Source organism: Micropterus salmoides, unplaced genomic scaffold (genome assembly GCF_014851395.1).
Source record: "Micropterus salmoides isolate LMB-PRFRI ecotype aquatic unplaced genomic scaffold, ASM1485139v1 Ms_hic_scaffold_18, whole genome shotgun sequence".
Taxonomy (NCBI): domain Eukaryota; kingdom Metazoa; phylum Chordata; class Actinopteri; order Centrarchiformes; family Centrarchidae; genus Micropterus; species Micropterus salmoides.
Window position 1 is genome coordinate 18,198,974 of NW_024040928.1, and position 18,270 is coordinate 18,217,243.

General features: G+C 39.2%; 1 protein-coding gene across 1 annotated transcript; it reads left to right on the top strand.

Moving 5' to 3' along the window:
* Positions 1–8,520, top strand: LOC119909016 (prolyl endopeptidase). The gene is made up of 14 exons (XM_038727030.1): positions 1–193; positions 552–626; positions 2,151–2,284; positions 2,508–2,638; positions 2,997–3,206; positions 3,477–3,598; positions 3,711–3,816; positions 4,178–4,369; positions 4,505–4,702; positions 5,047–5,150; positions 5,857–6,088; positions 6,176–6,307; positions 6,440–6,596; positions 7,327–8,520. Exons 1-14 carry the CDS (start codon positions 56–58, stop codon positions 7,619–7,621), a joined length of 2,226 nt encoding a protein of 741 aa, XP_038582958.1. The 5' UTR covers positions 1–55; the 3' UTR covers positions 7,622–8,520.
* Positions 8,521–18,270: the final 9,750 nt, after the last annotated feature.

Genomic DNA, 18,270 nt, shown 5'->3' on the forward strand with positions numbered 1-18,270 from the left:
GTGCTTGTTGACTGTGTGTGAGCAGGGCATCTAAAAGTGTCAGCGCCTTAAGTTGATGTTTTGCAGGGTCCAGAGAGTAATTTCAGAACCTTTATTTCAGTCTCTGAGGCAGCTTTTTTTGTTACGCAGTTCCCGAAAACTGACCTCCAATATGGCTTTTCAGTATCCACAGGCTTACCGTGACGATGCAGTTGTAAGTAAATGTGGCTGGCTAACTAGCCTAGCGTGCTAATAAGCCGGGATGCTTAATCATCACGCTTTTTCATTCATTGAAATAGGCGTGTGCTTTGTTAGCATGCTAGTTAGCATAGCCTGGTCAGGCAGCGCAGACTTTGTTGACAGATGCATGAACAGCCGCCCCAGTGAACTGAAACTTACTACCGGTACAGTCCCCATAGTAACCTTATTAGCTAACATTCCCGTTGCTGTCTGGTTAACCTAACCTGGGCGTGACTTAGTAGCACAAGCCTGTCTTGTTTTTGCCACACCTATAGCTAGCTTAATGGTACTTCACATTTTGACAGTTGTCATTACTGTCTCACCTGTCTCAGGTGGACGATTATCATGGCCAGAAAATACCAGATCCATACAGCTGGCTGGAGGACCCGGACAGTGAAAAGACACAGGTGAAGTCATAATATTTATTTTGTTATTTATTATATGTTTATTGCCATATTTAGCTAGAATCTCAGTTAACATTGTTACAGACTGAGGACAGGCATGATTTGTCTCCAGTTTTAAAATTGTGAAGTGGCACAAGTCCCTCTCGTCGTTCTGCTTAACGTTGCACCAATATTAGTGCTTACAAAGGGTTAAGTAAAGTGCATTAGGATGTGGCACTCATAACCATCACCAGCCTAATGTTTTGTTGATATCACCAGGGGCCTGTCCCAAGAAGCCTGTTTACTGAGTGATCTAGATAACTTTGCTGAGTAAAACCTTGAACCCCGATTAGTCTGGAACATAATGTAAAAACACTTGTTCAGGTTTTACTCAGCAAAGCAGATTCAGATAAATCCGTACGCCTGCTTCCTAGAACTGACCGTTGCTTTCATGAGTAAATAATTTGTGCTGGTATTAGAGATGAACCGGATAAAATCTTCATCCTCACGGTTATTGTCACCTGACAATGTTTAAAAACTACTGACACACACACACACAGAAATTATTTCACTAAGTTTTATATTTAAAATCACAAATAAAATTCGCTGCACTATGCACTTTTGTTTGCATAAACAATAATAATGCTTTATTTGTATAGCACTTTTAAATACAGGTAACAAAGTGCTTTACAACAATCAATATAAAACACACAAACAGATCAAAGTAAAATAAAAAAAATCTGACAATAAAAGCTTTTTTTTAAATATAAAAATGAAGTGAGATAAAACACGGAACTGAATCGGCAAGCCTGATAAAATCAATCCTAAAATAAACAGGCAGCTGGTACAAGGATGGTAAAACTGGGGTGACATGGTCACATTTTTTTAAGTCGATTAAAATAAACATATCAAACGTGCATTACACTCAAAATATGATTATTGGGTGACTAAGCTATAATCTGCAGACACACAATGCATACAGCAGCTGAACAATATGTGGTGTTTTTACAAGAGTAGGCAAAACTGAAAGCTTCGGTTTCCAGCTATTAGCAAGATAGACAGACAAACCATGACTTGTTCCCCGATTTTGAAGTCACCACATCATTCATTGAGCTAAAAGTTAACTCACCTAGCATTTAATATAAAGTAGTGGGTGGTGGTCACGAGGATGACTCATAAGTGTTGCCCCTGTTTCGCAGCATCAGGTTTCCCTTAGTACTCGTAGACAACCAAGTCTGAAATGTGGTCTTATTTTGACCACATTTCAGATGTCTGGGGACTAGGCTGAAAAATCTTGTCACTGCCTTCTGCCTTGTTTTCGTTGAGCGTCCTAAAATAAACCCATGCTGCACCTGCGTCCAGGAGACTGTTGCTAACATTGGTTGATGCGGCAGTACAGTATTTTCTTTGAGTTCTTCAAAGCACGGTAATCGAACACGGTTGTTGTGATAATTAAAATGAAGCTGTAATACTATCTGCCTGGAATTTTATCGTGATTTTTTTTATCGTGATTTAAACCCTGGTTGGTATTGTGTCTTTTTCCACCAGGCCTTTGTCACCGCTCAGAACCAGCTGACGTTGCCGTTTTTAGAGCGCTGTGAGGTGCGAGACCTGTTCAAGGAGCGCATGACTGAGCTGTATGACTACCCCAAGTATAGCTGTCCCTTCAAGAGGGGGAGCAGGTGAGACGAGCCACAAGAGAATCACGTTTTAGCACATTGGTGACAAACCTGTATCAGGCTTAATTATGAAAAGACATAGAAAAGCAATAATGGGAATTCTTTTTTGCTTTGATAGACCTAGTGGGTGTACTGTCCACCTGGGTTCATATTCTAGATTTAATTTCATGGATTACATATACGTGAAGACCCTTTTTGCCTTAGTGGTTTCTCCCCTCACCTTCAGGTACTTTCACTTCTACAACACGGGCCTCCAAAACCAGAGTGTGATGTATGTGCAGGAGAACCTGGATGCTGAGCCCACAGTTTTCTTGGATCCAAACACATTTTCTGATGATGGGACCGTTGCCCTGCGAGGTTAATAAAGATTGTTGTGAACACAAACTAGCACTGTAGATTATTACTGTTTTTTTTCCTTTAATGCTTTTTGGAAATATTTCATGTTTCCTATCTGGAAGTTGCACTCTTTGAATAGTAATTGTATTACATTACATATTCACACTCTTCATTTCATTGTAATTCCTGCATTTCATCATAACTCATTTGCCTAATACATTGGAACACATAGCCAGAATAGTTTCATGATATGGTATCTGTGATGTCTTCATGTCCAGAAATAACCGGCTGTTTATAGCACTGACAGCTAAATAAAGAATGCTAACTTTTCCTGCTGCCAGTGCTTATGTTTTGTTTCTGCTCCTTTGATTGCTTCAAGGCTACGCGTTCTCTGAGGACGGGGAGTATCTGGCCTATGGCACCAGTGCCAGTGGTTCAGACTGGGTGGAGATCCACTTCCTGCAGGTTGAAAATGCCGTGCCTCTGGAGGACCGCCTGGAGCGAGTCAAGTTTAGCTGCATGTCCTGGACTCATGATGGGAAGGGACTTTTCTACAACTCCTACCCCGATCAGGAGGGCAAGAGTGACGGTGAGGTCAAGATGGTATTAAATCATGAACTTTGCTTTAGCTAAAGATAAAAATAGATCCTCTGACAAAGTGATTAGTGTTTTTTCCCTTTTATTTGTCATCTACTTCTATCTACTTTTTTTTAGTCTGATAGATTTGCTTAGAACTTTGATATGTCAGTGTTGTTTCTGTGATCCACACATGCCCACCTCACACCTCCTCACCTCTTGCATCAGATGAATTCTCCGCCACTAGAGGGCGATGATGAAAGTAAACTGTTTTGTCTACCAGGCACTGAGACCTCCACAAATCTGCACCAGAAGCTGTACTTCCATGTTTTGGGGACTCCGCAGTCTGAGGATGTACTGTGCGCCGAGTTCCCTGATCACCCCAAATGGATGAGTGGAGCTGAGGTATGCTGGAAAGTTTTAATTTCTGGCCCCTAAAAATGAAAAGAAATGACGGAAGAGGGCATTGTGTTAATGGATCTTCAGGTGGGTTTTAGTGGTTGCATGTATATTGCAGGTATCAGACGATGGACGCTATGTGCTGCTGTCTATCAGGGAAGGTTGTGATCCGGTCAACAGACTGTGGTATTGTGACCTTCAGACCACTCCTCAGGGTATTACAGGTAAGTGACACTTTTTTATTTGTTGTATATTGTTGATCTGTGTCCCTGCTCTAATGCTTGTTTTGTTTAATTTACCATTACCTGTTAAGTCTTTTGTAACCTTGTTTAGGAAAGGAACGGTTCTTCTTGCAGTTCTATTAAAACTATTGTATAATGGTTATTTTTATACTGGAATCGGAACTGAAACTGTGTGATCGTAAATATAGTTTCAATTTACTCCCACAAAAAGACGAGAGTGAATTCCCCTTTTGTGTCATTCCGAAAAGCACTTCCTCGTTAGTTTTTTATAGTCTCAGTTTGCCTGTAATTGAGCGTGTTCAGTGCTTTTATTTTAAGACTAAAATATTCCTCTTATTTTTAGGACTTCTGCCATGGGTGAAGCTTATCGACAACTTTGACGCCGAGTACGAGTACGTGACTAACGAGGGCACGGTGTTCACATTCAAGACCAACCTAGACGCCCCGCGTTACCGCCTAATCAACATTGATTTTGCCTCTCCAGCTCAGAGCAACTGGAAAGAGCTCATCCCCCAACATGACAAGGACGTTATTGGTGAGCTGCTGCAACACTTACGTGACCTGTACCTAAAATATTAGGATTGGGTTTTAAAATGTCTTTTGCTGTCACCTTAAGCACAAATTTCAACTTCACATGTGCTGTCTTTCCTTTGCCCCATCTCCCCTGCAGTGTTCGCCACCTGTACATACTCAAGCTACCTGTTTGTATGTTTCCTGCACGACGTGAAGAATGTGTTGAAAATGTACCGTCTGAGCTCAGGGGAGGAGCTGAGGACCTTCCCGCTTGACGTTGGCTCCGTGGTGGGTTTCACAGGGCGGAAGCGGGACTCTGAGATCTTCTACTATTTCACCTCCTTCCTCTCCCCAGGTACGAGATGGCTAAATGCATAGTATTATTTCTGAATATACTTCATGACATTTGTTGCTGTAGAAAATAATTTTAGTTTTTCCGACTGCAGTGCTGCAGAGATTACAACAGCACAGGGTAACGTAGGGAAAAATACTGCAAACAAAGCTGTGTAACCGTAAAGCCTGTGGGATTAAGTATGCTTTGAAACTGCGGTTATTGTATCTTGCTGAGTAAATTTGGTTAAATTAGTTGTATGTTTAAAACTAAACAGAGCTCTGTATAAGGATGAAAGAAACACGTATTGTCCATGAAATTAAAGACGAGAACAAACAAGATGACTGTTTTTCTTCTCCTGCATCCAGCCATCATTTACCACTGTGACCTGACGAAGGAGCCGCTGCAGCCCCACATCTTCAGAGAGGTCACCGTCAAAGGCTTTAACCCCTCTGACTACCAGACCACCCAGGTAACTAGAATGATTTCTCCACAATGCTCCACTTTTCCATGATTTCTGTCTCCTTTTCTCCATCTTTTCATTTCCTGATAACTGAAGGACTCTCTGTGAAGCTGTTTGAAAGTCATCTCCCAGGAACACTTTAAGGACAAATGTTTATATCTATTTGTGCATGACTGCCCAACCTTGACCCAGTTCTTAAAGTTATGACACACTGTACAACAGGTATTAATCAAGTTGTCAAGAGAAAAAGCTGCCGACGTGTGTGCTGGACTAGAACAAATCCTTCTCAGTGTGTTGAAGTGTGACTGGAGGCATTTTCAGAATTAGTCATATTTCTCAACTTGTTGTTTTTCAAAGAGATTTTTAACATGACATTTTATTTTTAAAGTAAAGACAGTGGCGCTTCTGTGAGACTTTAGAGTCAGATTTATTGTTATATCCCTTCTGAGGCCTGCCATCCCCGAAATAACATTGTAAAAGTGAAAATAAGCATGACAGTGAGGACAGAGTTTTGTGTTGTCCTCTCCTCTCATTTGACTCAGACACTACGACAGATGAAGATTCAATAATAGCTAAAGATCACATGTGTTAGTACCATATTCACTGCTCCCATCTGTGTCCAGGATTACACATCCCCTGTCAGCTCCTTTCCTGGCTCTGTTTCCAGTCCTGTTCGTGTTCCTGATGGTGTGTCTTTTTCCCTTGTTGTTGCCAGGTCTTCTATCCCTCCAAGGATGGCACTCAAATCCCCATGTTCATCGTTCACAAGAAGGGCATCAAACTGGACGGCTCCTATCCAGGTTTCCTCTATGGCTATGGTGGTTTTAACATCTCCATCACGCCAAGCTACAGTGTCTCCCGGCTCATCTTTGTTAGACATCTGGGGGGAGTCCTGGCTGTAGCCAACATTCGAGGGGGAGGAGAGTACGGGGAGACCTGGCACAAAGGTGAGGGGGAGGGGCGTGCAACACACACTGTTTATAAATGCAGTTTTGCACACACTGTTTATAAATGCTTTTTTTCTTTTCTTTTAGCTGGCATGTTAGCCAACAAGCAGAACTGCTTCACAGACTTTCAGTGTGCAGCCGAATATCTCGTCAAGGAGGGATACACTTCTCCTTCCAAACTGACTATAAATGGAGGTTCCAACGGCGGCCTGCTTGTAGGTATGTATGCTGCTGTTTAAAGAACAACATAAGACTATACAAAGCAAGAAGTATTTGCAAATAAAGCCTCAAACAGGTTTGTCTGCACAGATGAGTCTCTGGTGTGCCTGACTGTATGTTTTCCTCTCTCAGCGGCCTGTGTGAACCAGCGGCCTGAGCTGTTTGGCTGCGCTGTAGCTCAGGTAGGCGTCATGGACATGCTGAAATTCCACAAGTTCACCATCGGCCACGCCTGGACCACTGACTTTGGCTGTTCAGAAGACAAAGAGCAGTTTGAGTGGCTCATCAAGTAAGTGCTCAGCAACCAACATATATATATTTGTAATGTAAAATATACAGTATGTTGGATTCACATCAGTTACCTCACTGAAGCAAGCATTTCCTGTTGAATTGTCTGTTTCTCGGTATTTTTACGTTTTTGTATTTGTACTTTTTAAACTTAGTAGACAAGTGACTACAGAGGAGTAGCCACCTCCCAAAACAGGGATAAACAAAATAAGCATGCACTTCAGGATACATAACAATGTGATAAGCAAAACAATCAGCACTAGCCTCTAAAAATAGATATATCTCACAGTACATGTCCACAGAGTATGCACAGACATGCAGCATAAGACAGAAATGGTTGCTACATTTTATCAAAAGTTGCAGGGCTGAGAGAAGCTGTCCTCTCCAAATGTAACAGTTTAGTGATTTCTACTAGCCAGGTCTTAAAAGAAGGTACATCCTCATTAATCCAAAGGGTTAAGATATTGGGATTTTGGACAGTTGGTTGGATAAAACAAGGTATTTGAAGTTACCTGGGTCTCTGTGAAAATAATTTATTCCGTCTTCTCAGATTTTACAGACAAATTGATTAATCGGTTACTGAGAATATAATCTGAAAGTGAATAAAAAATTTTGATCAAACATTTGTTATATTCAGACCAGCATTCTACCATAGCTACATACACTATTTGTGTTCTTACACTTGTGCTAATATCTGAGCTGTGTGCCTTCTCACTGCTCCTCTTTGCCAGATACTCCCCGCTTCATAACATCGGCATCCCAGAAGGCAACGGAGTCCAGTACCCTGCAGTGCTCCTGCTGACAGGGGACCACGACGACCGGGTGGTGCCCCTCCACTCCCTCAAGTACATCGCCACCCTGCAGCACATCGTTGGCCGCAGCCCCAAGCAGACAAACCCTCTGTTCATCCTCGTAGACACAAAGTCAGGCCACGGAGCCGGCAAGCCCACCAGCAAGGTCATCCAGGAGGTGGCTGACACCTACGCCTTTATCGCCCGCTGTCTCAACATCACCTGGGTCAAATAACCTGCGCCTCCTGTTAGAGAGAGAGTGTGTGTGTGTGTGTGTGTGTGTGTGTGTGTGTGTGTGTGTGTGTGTGTGTGTGTGTGTGTGTGTGTGTGTGTGTGTGTGTGTGTGTGTGTGTGTGTGTTGTTTTTCCTTTACTCAAATCATCTTTGGAATACTGTTCATACTAGCTGTTCACACGTTCCTCATATCTCTACACAAACACTGAGTACAACATCTTTTAACTCATGTTTACCCATCTTTTATTTCTTTTTGTCTTGTTTTCTGTTCATCTATTGTTATCCCTCCTTCCCTTCCCGTTTCAGTGCGAGCCTCATCGGGATCTCACGCAATTATAAGCCAACATGCAGCACTTGCAGCTAACGTACCCTTTTCTGTAGGCTATGCTTGTAATCCTAATGACATAAAGGAACGGCTACATTGTCAGTGACAAGTGTGTAAAGGGAGGGGTGGCTACCTACACGGTTACAGTATTCAGCCAATCAGCAGTTACAGTCATGAGGTGAAAGTGGCAACAGTTTATTTGAAGATTGTTTCTGCGTCCTCTGGGTCTTTCAACACGCCGCATATTATTTATTTTTCGTTTGTGCACAGAATGGAGGCTGCGGGACGTCAAATGATCTCAGCATGGTCAATTGTGACGAGATAGTAAAGTGCAAATGATGCTACTGCAGGTCGACAGTATTGCTGTGTATATGAGTGGGGAAACTTGCAAAACAAAACAGTTCAGCCCGCGCGCACGTGCGCGCGTATGTGTGTGTTTTGGATGTCAGTCCCCACATTCATTTCAGACTGAAAATGATTTCTACCTCTTGACATGTGCTGATTGTTTACCTTTTAAAGGGGACAAAACACAATGCCACAACTACAATAAACAACTTTTTAAACAGTGATAAAAAGTGAGCATCTATTCTGTTGTAAAGTTTAATTCTAAAATCAGAGATCAGTCATTGTGGAGAAAGATAACAGCTGTGTCGTTTTTTGATGTCACAAATGAATTGAACTGCATAGAAATGAACTAACAAAGTGGTACATTTGACTGAAAATACAGCAGACACGGAAGAACTGGATTCTTTCAATCAGTTTTATTTATGTTTTTAAACTTTATTTTATTCATCCAAAGTATGTTAATGTGAGACAAGTCCCTTTTACCGTCAAGAATAGGGAGCAAGAGGAAGAGCGCCTCAGACTGCTGATGTTGCAGTGATTCCTCCACCAGGGGGCAGTCACTCTTAAAATGACCAACACGTGCAACAGGAGCAGAAAATGAGGGTGGTCTGACAGAGGGCCCCATGTGGATTACTCAACATACATGTTTCATGTTCAAAAACGTCTCTGATATCCCACTTTCATGTTTATGGATGAATTTTTAAAGCAAGGTTACTCTTGAAAGACTTACAATTACATATCCTCAGCCTGACTTTCTCTTCCAAATCCATTTGAGAGTTGACTAAAAAAAATAGATGCAAAAGACAAACTGTTTCCATGAACATTATATTTATTTATTTTCCATTTTAAAAAGCATAACTTATTTGATTAGCATAAATTGAACATTAAAATAACGTAAAAGGCTGTAACTGTACATAATTTACACATTTACAAAACAAGTAATTAAAAAACAATGTTTTAACAACATTTTAATATATTCAGTCACGTTTTCACTAATTTCTTTCCTTTTAATTTGATCAAAGTAAAAGATCACTTAAGGCCACTGAGAAAAGGCTGTTAGGTCTAGATGTGGAAACTACAACAAAAAACAAAAGGTGAGACAAACAAAAGACAATTTACCACGATAAAGCCATCTGCCCTAGTTTAATAAAGTTTTTTCTTTGAATTGGTGATGTGTTATGTTTCATTGCAACATTTTTAGATTAACACATTTCATTTGAATATACATTATAAACTAGTGATTACATGAAGTAATGTAGAATTTTCATACATTCTGTCCAGTAAAGTTTTAGTAAAATAAACTGACACTTCACTTCAAATTTATATTTGGTTAGAAATAAAACAAACATGTTAACATAATCACTTATACAATTGCATGAGGAAATTAATTCATATCACATCTTGTTTTACATTACTAGAGAAATTTGAATTATGGCACAGAAACTATGCTTTTTACATTTAACTATGTTTCCAAACATCTGGATGAAACTAAAAGACTGAAATCTGAAATGTTATTTCAATGAAAGTTTTGACATTGAGATTTTAAGATTTTTATGAAAGCATTCAGATTCCACAAAAGTACAAGTCAGTCTTCTTTTAGAATGTTTTGGTTATAACAAACTTTGCAACTAAACAAAGTGCAAGAGATTAACCTGTTTTATACAAATGTAAAAGGTCTTTTATGTTTCCTCAACTTTTTTTAAAGTTTGAATGTTGAAAGTTTATAAATAAAAGAAATTCCTGGAAATGGAAGCCAGAAACAATCTGATTCTTCTAAATTACAAACTACAGCTTATTCAATTTTTTTGCAAAGTAAACATTTCCTTCACACACAACACTGTAGGCATATCACCTACATTAAATACGTACTTACTTTAATACTAAATTATATTCCTGAACATTTCAGCTCCAGATGGTTATTAAACCACTTGCTCCGCCACTTTAGTTATTGGGACTCAATGAAAAACATCCAGATGAAATTAATGGAATAATAGGTAAGTGGACTAAATCATATGTAGGAGTGCAAACATGTAGCCTACAAAGCAAATTTTAAAAATGTACAATACATACTACTTTTTAAATCACAGATCATCAGTATGGAATTCAACTCTTTGCAGGTTTTGAAAAACACAGGGTATGCACGTGGGATTTGACTTAGCCTAGGTTTACTAAAAGTAAGGTCCCAGCCAACAAGCTGAAACCATGAAGACCAGAAATGCAAAAATGAACAGTTAATAGGGTTTTCTCACAAAAGGTGACATACCTAATAAATAGGCTAAATACATTGTACGTTGGTCATTTCCTTGACACGTACGAATAAACAGGATCATCAGCGAAATCTACCTTTAATTATCCCGCGACCAAACATAAACAATGTTGTCGGATATGTAAGGTATTGCGTGCACGCGCTAGAATATAGAACCACCAGAGGGCGCTTCACAGTCCTGTATGTGTTGAACCTGTAGCCTAGGCCTACATAGAGACTTATTTCAAATTCACTGGAACAGAACTGATTGAATACAAAGCAGGTGCTTTAGATTCGTATGTTATGGTGCTGTCTATATGAGAATCAGAATCAGCTTTATTGCCAGGTATGTGCACACATACGAGGAATTTGACTCAGGATTGTACATTGCTCATGATGTGCTTACTCATACAAAAATACCATAACACAATAATAAAATAATAATAAAATAAAATCAGACACAAACTACAGTATAGACAACACTAATATACACACTATGAACAAAACAATATAGACATATTGACAAATAGTGCAGTGATCAGAGTGCAAAGGATGCAAGAGTAAACTATTATACCTACATGTTGAAGGTGGATATGATATACAGGTAGCCTACACATCATATCCACCTTCAACATGTACATAATGAGAATAATAGTGTATATATAGAATATGATATAGGTTAACATTAAAGAGTATAAAATATCAGTTTTAACAGATGAGAAAAAAGCCTAGGTAGGCTACACATTTGGTATGGACCCAGTAGTAGGCCTACAACCATAGGAGTATTAAATAATCCACTTGTGTCCTAAACTGTCGCGTGAAACTGTTGGAACGGCTTCTATTTCTGATTGGCTGACACATTTGAAGACGTTCTAAAATACCCAATGAGCACACAGCTATGACCGTGCTGAAATATTAATGCGCCAACCGGAAATCGCAGCTCAGCCACTGCCGAGGAACTATTTTACTCGGCGGAGGAGCCGTGATTAAATAATTCCATACTACCTGTCAATGTTTTTGCTAAAATTTGACTTAGTTAGCATATTTTGTTTTCTTCACCTGAAATATGCTCTCTAAGAGGATCTGGGGAGCAAATATTTAACCGCACTTAACTTTTATTGTTTGAAATTATTTTGTTGGCCAATATTTTGGAAAACCTCTTGCACTGTATGCAACCGGATGTTTACTGCTGCTTATTGAAAGATTCAAACATTTAATCTCAGTGGTACAACTGATTGAGAAAGATAGTGCTGGGGGTAAGAGTTTCGGATGTAGTGATCGGCTACTCAAAAAGCATAACGTTCCCCACCATGTTTTACAGTTTGGCCTTTGAATGATTTGTCTATGGTTTTTACATGACATCTGACTTTTTCTTATTCCTAAGGCTAACAGAAAACAAAGCATAGGCCTATCTATCTATCTATCTATCTATCTAACAATCAAGGTCTCGTGAGAACCTTTTCCTCTCAGTGGAATACAGAATCTTGCAGGTGATTGTCTGTAGCGAACCGATGGGTGGCGCTACATTATGTAGTATTAACTGTCAACAGTTTTTCAGTCTTATCGGCTCCCAATCACTGGTCTGGGAACAGTTTACTTGTACTGCTCAGTGAGGACACAAGGCTGAGTGAGTGAAGAGCAGATGTCAGATCAGTAGGGAGGGTTTGGAGGTTGTTTAAGGAGAAAATAATTTATAATATTAGACTATATAAAGGTAGGCTATATGACCTTATGTGTGATTGTTTTTTAATGTGTTCTTAAAAATTGCTTTTTGGCCTGCTTTCGAGGAAAACTTATGTTCCTAACATGGTTTTGAATATCTGCATAGCCTACTATGTAAACAAGCTGGGTGGGGGATGTGATGGATCTTTATCAACAGGAGAGAACGAAGGTGGGGGAAGGCAGTGTGATGGGGGAGGCCGTGATAAAAGCTCTTACACAGGCGGAAGGATTGGGTTTACATTTAACATTTACATATCTTTATGGCTATTGGAAAACTTGCTTCTTATGCAACTAAAACTTTCCCTCTAATTCAGCTTTAGCAAGGCTTTCTCGTAAATGCATAACGCTGAGGACCAGAGGACCAGACGCCGAACTCAGAAGCAGGCTTTTGTGAAAAACTAGGCAAGTGACAATGAAAAATGTCCTATATATACGGATCATTTTGGAGATGGTTTTACAGATGTGTCCCTCTGGCTCCCAGCAATCTGTTCGCTCGCTGTAGCACATTTAAACCTCACGCTGTAGCAGCTTGTGTTACAGTGCCACTATAAAATATTCATCCATGGAAAATCTCTTTGATTCCAGCCGGTCACCTGGCTTCATGCGCCGGGTTAAAGTTAGCCCAAACATGTAATTCAAACTACAGCGTCGGCGGGCTTGAAGTCCAGCAGGCTGAACTCCACTTTCCTCCACATTTGCTCTATCAAAGGGACACCGGGAGAAGCGTGTGGTCTGCCTGTGCCATCTCCTTTCATCCCCTGAGAAAAAAAGGGAAGGGATGTCCGCTCCCTCTCCTACAGGTGAGTCGCTTCTTTTTTGCACTCACAATAGAAAAAGGCTCTTGTTCAGACTTTAGTTTCTTTTTGTTGAGCTGAAATGTACTAAAAAAACCAACACAACAACAACAAAAAAACCCCACTGAATGTGGTAATTAGTTGTAACTAAGCTAGCTGTAGACCCTGCTTTTCATTCACCTGAAATGACCGGCTTAGCAACATGGCAAAGTGATGGATCGGCTCTTTCATCAAACCTACTCAGCAAAATTATGATGTTAAGGATGCGCGCACATGCCCAAAATTGAAGAACATCATGTAGGGGTAGGAAATAGGACGTTATGAAACTAAACTAAAGAAATAATAGCCTAATAGTAATAGGATATAGCCTATTGAAAACAAACAATAAAACAGACGGTATCGATCATTGCAAGGTAAACTCATTAGACTATAAGAATATTAGGATATTAGCGTGATGTCTCCTTAGGAAAGGCGTTGGTCATTAGGTTAGAAGGCTATTCACAGGCTCCATTTGTGTGATCAACAAATACTGGAAAGCTTTGGAAGGTTAAATGAACCTGAGGAGAAGCAAATAAAGACATACTGACCAGCAGAATCCCAGCAGAAAAAATGCAACCAAAAATAGATGTATAAACGGATATTCTGTCCCATTGTGCGCAGTTTTTGGCGCACCGGCTGCAGAGGCGCTTCTTCTTCTCCAACCTCCCCTTCTCTCTGACGTCATCGATATTTCACTCAGATATTTTCACCCTGTTTAGTCCTGCTGGAGGAGGCTTTTACGGAATGAACAAAATAGTTAAGACCGCGTGATTTATCCCCAAAAACTTTATTTTTATGGTATTTCTTGCTGTTGCCCACCTAAAACTAACTGGGAAATGATTGTGCTGGGGTCAAGAAGTGGTAACAAACAGTCTACAGGCTCTTGAAAAATGTCGGATTAAAAGTCTCTTGTTAAAAAAAAACATTTATCACGTCCACACAAATATCATATCTGATTTTAAATGAACAATTAAATGCTGTTTTGTTTGTGAAATGACACTAGAAAAATATTAAGAAAATTTCCTGCAACTTTTTGGTTTACTTTTGTGGTCAAGTATGGAGCACATGGCACACCTGTGCTTTTGTGAGACTCGCGATTTTTTTTTCGTTCATTCAAAATATTGCGTAACGAAATCTGTGCACATGTCAAATGAAGAGCTTATAAAATGCAAAAAAGATTGTCTTTTCTTCTTTTACAGAGACAGAGGCAGGCATCACCAATAATGTGAATTCAAACAAAGTACAGTCAAGTTGGCCTGTGTTTAGTATTTCAAATGAATAAAATGATTAAGAAAATAATCACCCTTAGCTTGTAAAACCTTTTACATGTTCATACTCTGAAATAACTCAGAATATGAGTAGATGACCTGCCAACACTGTCTCCAAAGGATAAAAAATGTGAAGGATTGGTGACTGGAATGCACGAAGTAAATGACAAAAAATACCCCCCCCTCCCCCCCTTACTAAAAAAGAAAGGGAAAAGGGGAGAAACAAACTCAATGAACCCTTTGAACAGCATTGACAGCAGAAGGGTAAAGGCAAATTTCCTCTGGGAGCCTACATGGTGAGGAGTGGGGGTTGGGTGGGGTTAGCTAGGGTGAGGGAGTCCAAAGTCTGTTCAAAAAGTTGGTATTCTAACAGCTCAGGAATCTGCTTGTGCTCATGAGGTCAAATGCTCATAATTATCTGTTTTGGTCAAGATAACTAACTGCCTGAAATCTGACAGATTTTCAAGTCTTTAAGAGTCAACTTTCCAAAGAACTGATTGTGGCAGGTTTAAAAAGAAAGAATCTTATGTAGAAATACATTTAAAAATTGTAGCCTATAGTTCAATTTAATTTATGACTTCCACTTCTTCGTGTTCACTCCAGCATACCATCCCCTATATTATTAAAAGGGCCTAACATGTTGTGTTATTTGTTAAAAGACCTCATATATTCATCTGACACACATGTTTGATTGTGACTTTCTGTGAAAACACCAGGGACAACCATGGAAATAAGATAATAAGATTTTAGTTTTACTTTGAAAGGGTTTGCACAAGTCTGTTATCATGGCAAATTTGTAGTAACAGTTACAAAACCCTTTGTTTGTGTGATGTTATATTAATCATAAGCGGATAATATATTTTCATACAGGCTGAGTTTCTTTTTACAATAAACTTTACATGAGAGCAAAACATTATTGTAAACTTCACCAAAATAGCTTGCCCTTACCTTAAACAACTTCACATGCCATTATTGTCAAAGTTAGTAATAAAAAGTGTAGCCTGTAGCATGAGGCCAACATAACAGTAGCTAAAGTATGACTTCGAGATGGTGTTGCTTTTAAGATAAAAAGCTAATGTAAACTAAATACATTGTATTTTCAGTTCATCTTCATAGTCATAACTTTTTGCACATCTCAATGTGAAAAATTATTATTTTTAAATGTATCGCTTGATCTTGCGGCATAAAGGCAAATAAAAATACCTTCAAAGTTTGACTTCTAGTTGGTGGTGTTTTTAAACAAACATCTAATTTAAAGCAAAGAAGATGTATTTTCAGTTCATCTGGAAATAGGCTAGTACATGGTTATGTTGCACATATGAGTTCCCTAACGTTTTGCAAAACGTCATATGAAAAGCTCCTCTTTTTTATACTCTCATCAATCTCCCCCCCCACACCACCACCACACACACACACACACACATACATAAAACAGTGAAGGAAAAGATTGATGTGGAGTTAAAACAAGTTTGAAAACAATATTTTCCAGCAGAGTTTATGATGATTATAGGTAAAAAAAATAAATAAATAAAAAATAAAAAACCCAAAGATGATCCCTAACATTTTTGCGAAACTTCACTGAAAAATTTATCTTTTTTCATGTGCACTTCTCCACAAATAAAGAAGGGGGAAAAAGATTGATCTGTACACAATAATCTTATCCTGTAGCGTACAGACAAATAAAAGGGTGGCCAAAGAAGAACTTCTAGTTATAACTAATGGAAAGAAAAGAATCTCTATTTTCAGTAAAGCTGTCCTCATACTTCTAACACCAGACTCCACTTCGTTTCCCATTAAACGATTTTTCTCAGCCATAATGAGGTGTTCACGTTGAGTTTAGGTGTCTTAAAATATCCACTAATCTCTGTTTTTGGTATTTCAGTTACTTCTGTTGACTAACAGGGACACCCAAGCCACCCATATCTAAATAACTCCTTGTCGTTAGCTTGCACACATCAGTGAGCTGCACTACGGTGATTTCCCCTGACTAGTCCTAATCAGAAAGGTCCTGTCAGGATATGAGTGAGTGGATAACATCTGACACTGGTATCCAATCCTGTGACCCAAACAGTAACTCTGTGGCCACTGCAGAGGCCGCCTCTACAAGCATCTTCAAAAACAGGCCTTTGCGCGGGGGCTGGGATGGATGGATTGGGGGTAGGGGTAAAGCTTGTGAATTCCGGAGGGTGGGCTCTTTAGGCATAGTGGGTGGAGATGGGCTTGTTGTTGTTTCATTCCACCAACGTGTTTTTCCCTCTTTGCTCACACCTGGAAAATAACCCCTTGAGAAACGTCCCACCAAGGTACATGTGAGATAAAAGGAGTTTCTCAACAAGCGTACTATTTTTCAGGCTTGTTGTTATCAATCTGCTGTGTGGCTTTGAGTAGACTGGGTGTTTATGGTTAGACCTTGTTCTTCTAGAGAGCGTTTGTCCCATGTTGGTGGACATAAAGGAAGAACTTGAATATGCAGTAAGACTGGAGTTGAAACATTAGCAGATTTTGGTTCTATTATTATATTACATTAAGTTAATACAAAGTTTAGATTTATCTTAAGACTTAACATGCTTTTTAATTCTTTTGGTTTGGAAAGACAAAATTAATATGATCTGCATTCATAGTATGTATTAATATAATATGTAATTAAGTATAGTATCAAACTGATACAAGTTATATAAGATAAAAAGTCTCTTGAAAAAAACTTTATTAAATTTAAATTAAGCTCAACTAATACTGGCAGGTTTCTTTTGCTTTATTTGGATCACTTGTTGATGTCAAACCTTTTAATATGGTACACACTCACGGGAAAAAAAATTGTCATCACAAGTTCTGCGTCTGTATTCATTGGCAAAGCAGAAGAGAAACGAGCACACCCTCCTTGGTGTGCAGGCTCCAAACTTAGCCATCATTTAATCGTTATTTTCTACCTCAGTATTCCTGAAAACATTCTGCAAAGAGCCTGTTGCCTGTAGATTGATTTTCTATACTGACAGCTGAAGATCACAGGACAGCACACATAAGTTTCCAGGTTTGTTTTTCTGGGTTTTCCAGTCACATTCCAAAGCTGTGAGTTCAGCTCTCCTCTGGTGCCCACTATGATGCTGGGAGGTAACTGGTCATATGTTAGGAACATGAGCTCAAAAACAAAATGTCCATCCACACTCTTGGTATAGTTGGTTGTTATTTCTGTAACAAAGACATGAGTTTACTCAACTATAATATAAATGATGTTTATATCTGACACATTTCACTACTGTTATTTCTGGTGCCTTATAAGGTCATGTGGGCTGGGCGTGTGTATGTGCATAACTAACTAACCAACATGCAAGTAAATATGCATGTTATTGTTGTTATTATTTTTAAAATCTATTCAGGCTGGTTCCAGTTCTATGAAGCACAGCATACAACACAAGACACATTGCTGCACTTTCATGCATGCACACCTGATAATAGTGTAATATTTTTGACAGACCCAACAGTTTAGATGTTGTGTCTTTTTTTTTTTTACCATATTCATCAGCTTTTCTTATAATCTCTTGCCTTATTTTTTGTTTTTTTTCCCATGTTTGTCTTTTGTGCTGCTGCTATGACTCCACCAATTACCCCCAAAGGAATCATTACAATGTAATTGAATCCTGTCTAATCTAATCTCAGAGTATAATAGCCTTATGCAGCAGTACAAAACCCTTTATGCAGTTCTTTCACTTCAACAAAACACAAAATAAACAGTAGGCTACAATCTACTGTAGCCTATGTTATACGCTATTATTTTTGAATGTGCTTTTTTATATAATCACACAACTGAGCGGAACACTGCTCGCGGTTGCTAGTCCAATTCCAGTCTTCCCTGGGATCACAGGGCAGAAATTAGTAGCCAGAAAGCATGTAATTGACAAAGTCACGTGTTCTCAC